Raw genomic sequence first — 12,816 nt, 5'->3', positions numbered from 1 at the left:
TAAAACAGAGGGGGAAAAAAAAAAAAAAAGAGTGATTTGTAAATCAACAGGTTGCTAAGTCATAAAACACAGTGATAGTTTCAGGGTTCTAGGTCTTCTAATTTGCACTCATTTAGAATACATAGATCAGTTCAAAGCAAAGATTTAAGATAGAAAAACACAAATTAAAAAAACCATATCCTAAAAATGTGTAATTTTGCAGATCATGAAGATTCATCGATATTAAGATCCAAAAAAGGAAAAACTGAACTGATTGTTAGATAATAAAACGGACAACTGACATGTGCATTATTAGGCTTTTTAATTACAGTGGGATAGAGTCCCAAAAAATATTTCTGCACTGAAACGCATCTTGTACATCTATTAGCATTGTCTTACTGCATAATAACTATATTAGTTTGATTTTCTGAATACCTATCCAGGTATTTATATCTTTACAGTTTATAAGATATTTCACATTTTTTATCTGACTTCTTTTTTTTCCCCTCAGACTTCCCCAACTTCATAATTAGTTTTTTTCTTCAGTTTTTTTCTTAATACTAAATTTAAAGGGATTTTTGTTTAATTTTTATATATCCTTAAAGGTGAGCCTTTGTTTTACCAGGATGTTGACAGGTTTTGTGATTACTCGCCAATTACTTTTTCCTGTTGTTACTAAATTTAAAAAAAAATTTTTAAGGTCCATTACAATGTTTAGAAATAACTGAACGTTTCCTGCTGCATTATTGTCTCCTTTTATTGCGAGGGTTTCACATATCAACACAAAATCTGATCCTTACCAGGGTTTACATGTTTAAAATGTAAGCTTATACTGTATATATAAACATAAATAATTTATTAAACAAAACAATCTAAAATTGGAATGCTTTGTTTGAAAACTCTATAAAAGCAGGAGTTTTGACTGTTTGCTGATCTGGAGTATACAGGTCCTTCTCAAAATATTAGCATATTGTGATAAAGTTCATTATTTTCCATAATGTCATGATGAAAATTTAACATTCATATATTTTAGATTCATTGCACACTAACTGAAATATTTCAGGTCTTTTATTGTCTTAATACGGATGATTTTGGCATACAGCTCATGAAAACCCAAAATTCCTATCTCACAAAATTAGCATATTTCATCCGACCAAAAAAAGAAAAGTGTTTTTAATACAAAAAACATCAACCTTCAAATAATCATGTACATTTATGCACTCAATACTTGGTCGGGAATCCTTTTGCAGAAATGACTGCTTCAATGCGGCGTGGCATGGAGGCAATCAGCCTGTGGCACTGCTGAGGTCTTATGGAGGCCCAGGATGCTTCGATAGCGGCCTTTAGCTCATCCAGAGTGTTGGGTCTTGAATCTCTCAACGTTCTCTTCACAATATCCCACAGATTCTCTATGGGGTTCAGGTCAGGAGAGTTGGCAGGCCAATTGAGCACAGTGATACCATGGTCAGTAAACCATTTACCAGTGGTTTTGGCACTGTGAGCAGGTGCCACGTCGTGCTGAAAAATGAAATCTTCATCTCCATAAAGCTTTTCAGCAGATGGAAGCATGAAGTGCTCCAAAATCTCCTGATAGCTAGCTGCATTGACCCTGCCCTTGATAAAACACAGTGGACCAACACCAGCAGCTGACCCGGCACCCCAGACCATCACTGACTGTGGGTACTTGACACTGGACTTCTGGCATTTTGGCATTTTCTTCTCCCCAGTCTTCCTCCAGACTCTGGCACCTTGATTTCCGAATGACATGCAGAATTTGCTTTCATCCGAAAAAAGTACTTTGGACCACTGAGCAACAGTCCAGTGCTGCTTCTCTGTAGCCCAGGTCAGGCGATTCTGCCGCTGTTTCTGGTTCAAAAGTGGCTTGACCTGGGGAATGCGACACCTGTAGCCCATTTCCTGCACACGCCTGTGCACGGTGGCTCTGGATGTTTCTACTCTGGACTCAGTCCACTGCTTCCACAGGTTCCCCAAGGTCTGGAATCGGCCCTTCTCCACAATCTTCCTCAGGGTCCGGTCACCTCTTCTCGTTGTGCAGCGTTTTCTGCCACACTTTTTCCTTCCCACAGACTTCCCACTGAGGTGCCTTGATACAGCACTCTGGGAACAGCCTATTCGTTCAGAAATGTCTTTCTGTGTCTTACCCTCTTGCTTGAGGGCGTCAATAGTGGCCTTCTGGACAGCAGTCAGGTCGGCAGTCTTACCCATGATTGGGGTTTTGAGTGATGAACCAGGCTGGGAGTTTTAAAGGCCTCAGGAATCTTTTGCAGGTGTTTAGAGTTAACTCGTTGATTCAGATGATTAGGTTCATAGCTCGTTTAGAGACCCTTTTAATGATATGCTAATTTTGTGAGATAGGAATTTTGGGTTTTCATGAGCTGTATGCCAAAATCATCCGTATTAAGACAATAAAAGACCTGAAATATTTCAGTTAGTGTGCAATGAATCTAAAATATATGAATGTTAAATTTTCATCATGACATTATGGAAAATAATGAACTTTATCACAATATGCTAATATTTTGAGAAGGACCTGTACAGATGAACGCAATGCCAATCAGGGAAAACATCTGCAATGGCGTTAGAAGTGCAGCCTGCTTATTTGGGAAGGGATAAAAGAACATTTTCCAAACTATTTTTGGTCTATTATTCTACAGTGATAAAGATTACTCACAAGTGGGAAACATTCAAGACAGTTGCCAGTCTTTCCAGGAGTAAAAACTCCAGCAAATGCCCTTCTTAGGTCCGAGTGTGTAATGATCAAAGAAATCCCAAAAAAGCAAGAAGAGTTTATGTGAGACTCTGAAGGCCTCAGTTAGCATGTTCATTTTTAGCGTTTATAAAAAGGACAATTAGGAAAGTCTGAACATGTACAGCTTGTTTATCAGGAATGTCAGTAGAAGGTCTTAGCTATCCAGAAGGAATATGGCGGCCATGTTTTCTCATGGTCCATGGTCGGCAAAAAGAATCAATGCAATGAAACGCCATACAAAACTGTGAAGCATGGTGGCAAAGGGATGATGATCTGGGCTTGCAGAAGTTAATGCAGCGTACTTATTTATGAGGGTATCGGCCACGATGCCCAGCTGCTGCACCTGAGCGCATTCCTCCTCCGTGAGGTACTCCATGGACTGCTGGGAGTTGAGGCGGGGCCTGGCGTCACGGTAGCTGTCAATCTTCCTCTTGTCCTCCCACGACTTGAGCGTGCTCTCAAACGCCTGATTGCACAGAGACAGGCAAAGGTCAGGCACACACATTTCTGCACTTTTAGAAAGGTAAAAAACTGGTGCAAGAATATTTTGAAAGTTTAAAATATAAAATTTTCTATTCATTTACACAAGCTGTGTCCTCTAGTGTTTAGTGTTGAAATAAGATGAAATCTCCACAAGTTAAAGTCAACAACGGTGAATGTTTTACATTCAGAAAGTAAGTGTTATTTCACTGAATCCAGGCCATGCTGAAGAGAAATAACCAGTGAGCAAACAGTCTGCACTCAGTAAAGGAAACCATGGAAACAAACGGCCCAAATGTGTTCGGCTCAAGAGGGCTCTCAAAGGTTTGAGCAACATGAAGAGAAGCAAACACAGAGGGGATGGATTTGATTTAAGAAGTCCTGAAATAGAAAAAGTCAACAACGGGAGCAGAGGGCTGCAGCCAGACTTCTCAAGAGGACATTCAGCTGCAACGCTCATGAAAGGAATATTTCACAGTCTGTCAACCTGTCTTCACTTGAACACTTGCACTGAACTTTGTAATAAAGGTGCACATAATTTAGCATATATGGGTGTTTGATCTCACCCTGTCTCTAGTGAGCATCTGAGCACGGTTTCTGTGCACAATCTTGACGATGCCAGGCGGCTGGATCCAGGCTTCTCCGTCCACCTGCACAGGAACTCCCTCATCCCCCAGGATGGTGATCTTTACCTGCCGGCACTGAGAGCGACAAACAGCAGGAAACAGAATCTGTCAAAGAGGACATTCTTCCATTTGCGCTCTAATTAACACCTTTATTAAGGTCGTGTTAATAGTGATTCTGGTCATGGTATTTGTCATAGGTAATGGCTTTCTAAGAACATCTTACTGAGGTAAATACTTGTCTGTTAAACAACATAAAAGCTTGATATAACAATACTGACAGTATATTAACATTCTTAATTTACTTACTCAAAATTAATTACTGCCATATTGTATTGATTGATATTTAAATTTCAAACTTTTGCTTATAATGTGCATCATATTTTTTATTGTTTCCTGTTTACAGCCAAATAGACTTTATAGTGCCACTGATATTTATTGAAGTCTGCTGAAAAGAAACCTTTCTAGCTTAGTATCATGTGTTCATTCACAGTTCTGGCTAAGTTGTTCTGAATCAGCCATGGTTCCTCATACGTTTGTTTTGAGCTTCTCCTACCTGAGCAATGCGGTGGTGCTGCAGGTTGATGACTCTGGACACAGCCATCTGCATGCTCCCAAACACTGCCACCACCTCCAGCTTCTTATCATCGAATGATGGAGCTCCAAAGTTCTGCAGAAAAATATAATTTCATTTTCAAAATGAGCTATTTTCAGTACCAGTGAGGTTTTTTAAAAATGAAGTCAGAGGAAGCACAAAATCTTTAAGAAGTTTTAAAAAAGGTAATTATTTTTCACATGGGCATGTCGGGCGTTCATTCAGAACCTGAATGGAAGGAAGCAAGAAAGGAAGGAAGGAAAAAAGGTAAGGGAGTGGGAAGCAAAGTCAAGAAGGAACAAAGAGCATAAGAAGAAAAGGAAAAATGAAAAAACAGGAAGTAGCAAGGAAAGAAGGATGAGGGGAAGGAAGAATCGAAGGACAAGAAGAAGAAAATAAGTAAGAAAGAAGGAAAATGAATGACATAAGGAAGGAAGGAAGAAAAAAGACAGACCATTTATGCAATGGGATAAGTAATAAACTCTGGAAATACAAACATGTTTCCATAATATTTTTTCCTCCTATAATTGTCCAGGCCTGGGAGATACTTAAATGTTTTCCCCACTTCACTGTAATACACACAGAGGAAATGCTGTTTAAAGTTACAAAATCAACTGCACTAAAATAAGCTAACTGCTAATAATCTAATAATTTTATATATTTTTTGAGGAAAAACCCTGTATTATAGTGACTTATCTGTCACTGCTGCTGTTGTGCTTCATTTTAATAATTCATACATTCTAGGAAGGCTAGAAAAAGTGTTCTAAATGATCTTATTTACATCTCTGAAAGATAAATCGGCTAAAACTGGTATCTGCAGGTCCTGAAAAACTGGAGATCTGTGTGCTTCTTATTAACGTGGCCAGTTATTATATCAAAAGTGTGGATACACAGTGCTCACATTGTCCTCTTTGGTGCCTCCCCAGAAGTTGATTCCTCCTGCGTAGCTGGGAATGTTGAGAACTGCCAGACCCTGTAGACTCGGCAGGGAGATGGGAACGCCGTCACACTGTGGAAACAGAGAAGAGGACCTTAGGATGACAGAGAAAGTGAGTTGATAGAAGCAGCTACATTTCTGACTGTGTTTATCAGAGATTATCATTAGGCTTGTCTTTCTGACCTCCAACTGGACTCTCTGCTCCAGGTTTTTGTAAGTCTTCTGGACCAGCTCTTTGGTCCCAAGGACTCCGTACCACATCATGTTTTTTGTGCGACTACTGCGGATTGAGACGTCAGGAGACAAGCATTCAGATCTGATTTTACATCACACTGAATGCATCTGGTTTAAACTTTACTGAGCATCAAAGATATTTGTCTAATTAATATGTTGTGGTTGAGGGATTATTCTAGACAGCCTGACGCCAGTAACAACTTCAAACCTTAGGAAAACACAACTGCTGAATTTAACTGCAAAGTAATTTGTCTTAGTTTCATACCTGCATTTTTTGGGATGCTCGTCTCTCTTGTTGTTGAACTCGAGAGAAATTTTGGCGTCCAGTCCGATGCCAAAGTAGTTATTCATCACACACTTCTCAGTGCATAGGCTAGAGAAACATGCAGCTTTTTAGCAAATTCATTAAGAAAAATACTATGCCTCAAAAAAGTATTAACACCCCTCAAATCTTTCCGCATTTTATCAGGCTACAAACACAAACGTCAATGAGCTTCAATGTGATATGTGACGAACAGATGGTAGCGGATACTTGTGAAGTGGAAGGAGAATGGTACATGGTTTTCAAAATGCTTTACCGATATAAATCTTCAACAGTGTGCTGTGCTTTTGTATCCAGCTCCAATTACTCTAATACGTCTAAATAAATCCAGGGAAAGAAAATCCTTCAGAAGTCAAATAATTAGTAAATAGGGTCCACCTATGTATAATTTACTTTAAGTATAAATAGAACAGTTATGTGATGGCCTCAGAAGTTTATGAGAAGACATTAGTGAACAAACAGTCAAGAGCCTCAAGGTAACTCTGAATGGGCTGCAGAGGTGTAAAATCTGTTGATAGGACAACTTTTAATTGTGCACTCCACAAATCTGGATCAAATCTTGCCAAAAGAAAAAGTGCCAAAAAGAAAGTTAAGAGAAAGCCATAAGAAGTCCTGTTTGTGGTTTGCTACAAGACATGTAGAGGAAACTGCAAACCTGTCAGATGAAACCAAAACTGAATTTCTTACAAAGTGCTATGTGTAGTGGAAAGCAAACAACAAGAATCACCTTGAGTATATCTTTTCTCTTCTTTAGGGAAAGTGGATGGAGCTAAATACAGGACAGTGCTGCAGGAAAACCTATTAAAGCTGTCAAAAGTCTTCAAACTGGGGCGGAGGTTAACCTTCCTGCAGGACAAGCATCCTAAACAAGGAGCAAGGGAATGACTCTGATCATAGGTTAGAATGGCCCAGTCAAAGTCCAGACCTAAATCCAACGAGGAATCTGTAACAAGACTTGCAAACTACTGTTTACAGATGCTGTCTATCCAGTCTGACGGAGCTTAAGCTGCTTTGCAAAGAATATTATGCACTATTGTGTGTTGGCTCAGTTATGTATAGTTCTATCAAAATTGAAGCTTGTGGTTGTAACACAAAAAAATGTGAAAAAGTTCAGGATGCATGAATACCTTCTCAAAGAACAGTATATACAAAACACAGAGACAAGTAGGAGCGCGCGCACACACACACACACACACACACACACTTACACAGAGTCTTCGCTGAAGGTGACAGGGGTGGGGCTTTCTGGTTTCTCCAGGACAATGGGTGAGGTGGGACTCAGACCTCCTGAACAGAATTATGTTTTACCTTAATGTCAAACACATTCTGCTGAAAGTTTTAGGTCTTATCCATTCACCTAGAATCACTGTTGAGCTTAAAATAACACTTACGTGGCTCAGCATCCTTCAGCTCCTCACTGTTCTCCCTCTTGATGGAGGATGAAGATGGCATCCTCTGGACCTGCGTGTGTCTGTTCTGCTCATCCACCACTGAAACAAAGACGTTCAGTCAGTGCACTGCTCAAACCTCTTAAATTAAAGCAGCAAAGCAAGGGAAAGCCTGGCTGTAGTTACCTTTCTCAGCCTGCTCGATGATTTGCCTCAGGGCTTTCTTCAGGCTGTTGGCTCTCAGCATCAGCTGCTCTTTGGAACGATATGTTTTGCCTTCTGAACCCGACTCTCCACCACTTTCACCAGGGCTTGAGCTACCGCTCTCCTGGCTTGGTGCTGAACCTGCCGGCACCACCTGGATAAAAGCAGATAAGAAACATGCTCAGTGTTGTAAAACCTATCAAACCTGTAAAACAAAGTTGTTTTATACTTATGAAGTCACCTTTGGTGAAATCCCAGAAAACTGATCTCTATAGATTGGTGACATTTATAAGAATAGCAGCAGCTGCAGAACCACAGAGTACCTCAGGATGTCCACATTTTAACCATTTGTGACAGTGAGAGGTAGGACTTTGCAAGAATTTAGAGGAACTGGAAATCCTGTGTACTGGTACATTTGAGGGCTTAGCTTTTATTTTTTCCATAAGATAAATCAATCTGGGAATAAAGAAGCTCCACCAGCAGTGAAGAAACCGAAACAAGATGAGATGTTTAGGTTCCATCAGGAAATATACTGTCCATGTAAAGATGGCTACATCTCTAAAAAAACTGAGTAAAACAGTGACTGTTTAGTATAAAGTGCCTTGTAAAAGTATTCACATCCCTTGGGCTGTTTACATATTGTTGCATTGCAACTGTAAACTCAGTTCTTCTTTAATTGGGATTTTATGTGATAAACCAACTAAATGTAGGAGTGAGGAAAATGCTAATGATATATTGTTTTTAAACTGTTTTTGCAGAAAAATATAGTAAATATGGTGTGCATTTGAATCCAGCCTTCTTTACTCTGCCATCCCTAAATAAAATCTAGTGCAATCAATTTCCTTTGAGAAATTGCCACCAGTGTCCACCAGTCTGTCATTTAATGTCAACGTGAATATAAATGTTGTATTGACACACTACCCATCACCCTGAAGACACCATCCCTATCATGAAACCTGGCGGTGGCAGGATCATGCTGTGGGGGTACCTTTTTTTTAAAACTTGGAACATTTAACAAAGAACAATGGGCAAAACATAACCCAAAGACTTACAACCGTAACTGCAGTAAAAGGTGGTTCTACAAACTATTGGGGTGCTGAGTACAAATGCACGCCAAAGATGTCAGATTTTATATTCTAAAAATGTTGACATACATGGATAATTTTTCTTCCACTACACAATTATGCAGTACTTTGCTTTGGCCTGTTACACAAAAACCCCAATAAAAGGTAAACGGTTTGTAGCTTAAACCTGCAAAAATTTAAATAAGTTCAAGGGGTATGAATAATTTTCAAAGTTACTGTGAACATATTGTGTTAATACAAAGTGTTGAATTAAAGAGCTAAAAAAACAGAGAAGCCTGCATTACATTAATTATTCAACCAAACAACCAGGAAATAGAAAAGTAAAAGAACAAATGCATACATGGACACACAAAATACCCTTTTTTTAGCTCTTTAAAGTGTAATAGCCTGATTATTTTTCTGTAGGGTTAATTATATACAGTATATCAAGCATAGTTCTAATTTATTGTTACGCAGTAGCCCTTTACATGAATCCTACATTTGAAACTAACATCAAGGATGACAAACAGCCCTACATTCCTACATAAATATACTGTTTATCATAAGAAATTCCTACAATTTTACAGATTTTCTCATTTTCTCTCAACATGCCAGTCTCCTTTGACTGTTACTGATAACAAACAAGCGGTTTTTACCTGAGCTTCTGCTTCCTCGCTTAAGGCCTTTACCAGCGAATCCAGTTTGTCATTCAGCAGTGCACACTGGGGGAGAGGAGATAAACAGAGGAAGGACGAGACAGAAGTATTTTTATTGTTTGTACTGACTTCAAAACCAACGTTAGAATCACACAAAGAAAAAAAAGTAGATTTGGGGATACCAAGCAGACATCATCTTTTTCTCTTATTAACCTCTGTTAATAGGAGAAACAGGCCCATTTCTAACCACACACCACCAGAGCAACAAATTATTTGAAAAAAACGACATATTAGTAGGTTTGTGGATGTTTGAAACGATATTCCCTCCTGCAGGTAGTTACATTAAGTTTGAACCCACTGGTGACACAGCAGCTCTAAGACTTCCTGCAGCATTTTAAGCTTTCGTCCTACAAACTGAGCGTGGCTGATGACTAACCTTATCTTAGACGGAGAATGATTTGTTAATAAAGTAGCTGGACCCACCAGATTTATGAATCATTTCGGGTCAGGCCACTACGGTGAGAGGGAAATACAAATACCAATCTAGACCATGCTTGTTAGAAACCCTGAGAGCCTTATCTCTCTTTTAAGCAATTTTGGATCAGTTACAATGTAAACACTAGATTGGAATATATTTGCATCTTTTTCTAGGCAAGTGTCATTTTGTAAAATTTTATCCTTTTTACATAACCAAGCAGCAAGATTTCATTAAGAAAAAAAAATATTTCTCAGTTGGGTGCATTCAAGTGGTTCATCACTGATAGAGAATGCAGACCATGTTTCATCATCTGTATGAAGAGTCATGTAAGGTGAAAATAAAACGTAACTGTCTCCATCTTCCCTTCAGCACATAAGGATTTTTTTTTTTTTTTACAACAACCGCACAGTTTATTTTGTTAAGGAGAAAACATCCCACAATTCAGAAACAAAATATATGCAATCCATAAAATGTTTGTTATGCAAAACTAGCAATATAAACTCTATGGGAAGCAAATCTGAAAGACAATTAAACTTACACAAAATCTAAAAACAAATAAATAGGGTAAATAAAAGGGTAAAAACATTTATCTATTATCTACGTTCTTAAAAAATGTACCTGTTGCTCTTTAATCAGGCACACTGTAAGATAGAGGACCGGTTTTTGGCCCATAGCATCAGGTTATGAGACGCAGATAATGATTATATAAAATAGTGAGGAAATGTTAACAAATGTGCTTGTCTGTTAAAGTAATGATATGGAATTATAAAGATGCAAAGGCACTGCTTATAACAAAAATTGTTACCTAAAATACACAAAGACAATTCATGAGCCCTCAGCAGCTGATAAGCATAGAAAATAGCAGATCAATATTGGGTGAAATTATAATTTTTTAACCTTTGGTCTTCCACTGTAGCAATGGAGCAGAAGATGCAGCAAACGATGTAGTATATACCTACCTACCTACCTACCTACCCAACCTATCTACCTACCTACCCTACCCTACCCTACCCTACCTACCCTACCCTACCTAACCTATCTACCTACCTACCCTACCTACCTACCTACCTACCTACCTACCTACCTACCTACCTACCTACCTACCTACCTACCTACCTACCTACCCAACCTATCTACCTACCTACCTACCTACCCTACCTAACCTATCTACCTACCTACCTTACCTACCTACCTTACCTACCTACCTACCTACCTACCTACCTACCTACCTACCTACCTACCTACCCAACCTATCTACCTACCTACCTACCTACCCTACCTAACCTATCTACCCTACCTACCTACCTACCTACCCAACCTATCTACCTACCTACCCAACCTATCTACCTACCTACCCTACCCCACCCTACCTAACCTACCTACCTACCCTACCCTACCTAACCTATCTACCTACCTACCCTACCTACCTACCTACCTACCCAACCTATCTACCTACCTACCCTACCCCACCCTACCTAACCTACCTACCTACCCTACCTAACCTATCTACCTACCTACCCTACCTACCTACCTACCCTACCTAACCTATCTACCTACCTACCCTACCCTACCTAACCTACCTACCTACCTACCTACCGATAATTTCCTCAGATCCAGATTCCTCAGGCACAATATATTATCTAATTTGATGTGTAATACTTTAACACGGTTTTTAGACTTTTTTACTTTTTACATATAAAAGTACATGTCATATGCTGCTCTGGAAACTGCATACATAATTGGGGCAAAGCATCATGGGTAACAGAACTACTGCAAACGAGTAAGTAATAAAACCTCTCCAGCTGTGTTTTGTACTTTATCCATTATAAACACACACACACCTACATCTGCCCACGAGTTGGTGTTATACAAGACTTACATAACATACACACATTATGAAGCATACTTTACCTTCTTTGCCATGGCATCTGCCTCCTCCTTGTTCTCTGTGGCTCTCTCGTACGCCTTCCCCACCTCTGCAACAAAATCGTTCACCGTCCCACACAGAAACCTGCCAACACGGGTGAGGGTGGTGGAGAGATGAGATCAAGGTTAACGTGATAAACACTCAGCATTAGGCATATGATGTGTATGATTGACATGCTGAAGATTTGATGATTCATGATGCTGGAGGTTATTCACACATGTGGTGACAATTCAATGCTGCCTCCCTGTCAGGCAGCTACGTCGCCTCCACACAGTCACTGTTTACTCACATCTGGTACATTGCTGCTGTGACTCAGCAGGGAGCTTTCTCCAAACTCACTTAGCAACATTAGATCATCTTAAACGAGTTATGCCTTCAGTTCTTTGCACTGACTATATTTTTTGAGTTGTGGGTATTTATATTCGATTTTTGAAATTAAGTCTGGAGAGTAAAAGAGCGGAATATGATGCCAGTGTCTCTTCAATTTTATCTAGAAAAACATTCCTCAAATCTAAAAGCAGCCGAGGGTCGCTCCTCTTTGCTTTTCATCCTCATTAGTGTGAACCCATTTAGTCAGCAGAAAGTCTTTGTTAATGTTCAGCAGGAGCCATTAGAGTCCGACAGCAGCATTTCATTACTTTTTACTGGTGAAATCACCTCACATTTATTACTTTAAAGTAAATATCAACAACTGAAAGCCTGTTACAAGAGCCAAACTAAACGCAGCAAAAACTTCACAATGTTACTAACTAAACGTCCTTTCAAAGTCTTCTAAAAAATATGGATACTTTCCAAGGAATTTATGTAATGTCGAGGTGTTTCAGACGTGCAGCAGGTCAGCACAGTTTTCACCGTCAATTTAATTACACAAACTAACCAGTGGAGAAAAGTGCTCTGTAATGGCGGCTGAACTTCTCCCGTTGGAGGATAGCTGTGCACTAAAGCACTCAGATGAGCCCTAAATAATGGTTCATCCTTGTCTTTCACTTAGACATGCGCATACACTCGCACTCTTAAGTGCATGTTTGCACTTTAAATGAAACCAGATCAGAAAATCGATACCTGCTGACCGGACACTCGCTTATGAAGACTTTTTTTCTCATTATCATTGCTCTCTCTTCCCTTTCGTGGCTCCTGGTTTTATAGCTTCTTTACGCTC

The 12,816-nt window shown here is 39.4% G+C and overlaps 1 protein-coding gene across 3 annotated transcripts in view; it reads right to left on the bottom strand.

The window, feature by feature from the left end:
* si:dkey-172j4.3 (diacylglycerol kinase delta) overlaps positions 1-12,816 on the bottom strand; it is a 97,246-nt gene that overhangs the window by 6,786 nt on the left and 77,644 nt on the right. For all 3 annotated transcript variants that reach the window (XM_047385427.1, XM_047385428.1, XM_047385429.1), the window contains 11 exons: positions 11,642-11,741; positions 9,253-9,318; positions 7,515-7,686; positions 7,332-7,430; positions 7,149-7,227; positions 5,884-5,991; positions 5,568-5,664; positions 5,349-5,456; positions 4,409-4,522; positions 3,796-3,930; positions 3,052-3,215 (listed from right to left, as the gene is read on the bottom strand). In XM_047385427.1, the coding sequence (XP_047241383.1) occupies positions 3,052-3,215; positions 3,796-3,930; positions 4,409-4,522; positions 5,349-5,456; positions 5,568-5,664; positions 5,884-5,991; positions 7,149-7,227; positions 7,332-7,430; positions 7,515-7,686; positions 9,253-9,318; positions 11,642-11,741 (1,242 nt within the window). The remainder of the gene's footprint in view (positions 1-3,051; positions 3,216-3,795; positions 3,931-4,408; positions 4,523-5,348; positions 5,457-5,567; positions 5,665-5,883; positions 5,992-7,148; positions 7,228-7,331; positions 7,431-7,514; positions 7,687-9,252; positions 9,319-11,641; positions 11,742-12,816) is intronic.

The sequence above is a fragment of the Girardinichthys multiradiatus genome, chromosome 14, assembly GCF_021462225.1.
Source record: "Girardinichthys multiradiatus isolate DD_20200921_A chromosome 14, DD_fGirMul_XY1, whole genome shotgun sequence".
Classification (NCBI taxonomy): Eukaryota; Metazoa; Chordata; class Actinopteri; order Cyprinodontiformes; family Goodeidae; genus Girardinichthys; species Girardinichthys multiradiatus.
This window is presented reverse-complemented; position numbering and strand designations above follow the sequence as displayed.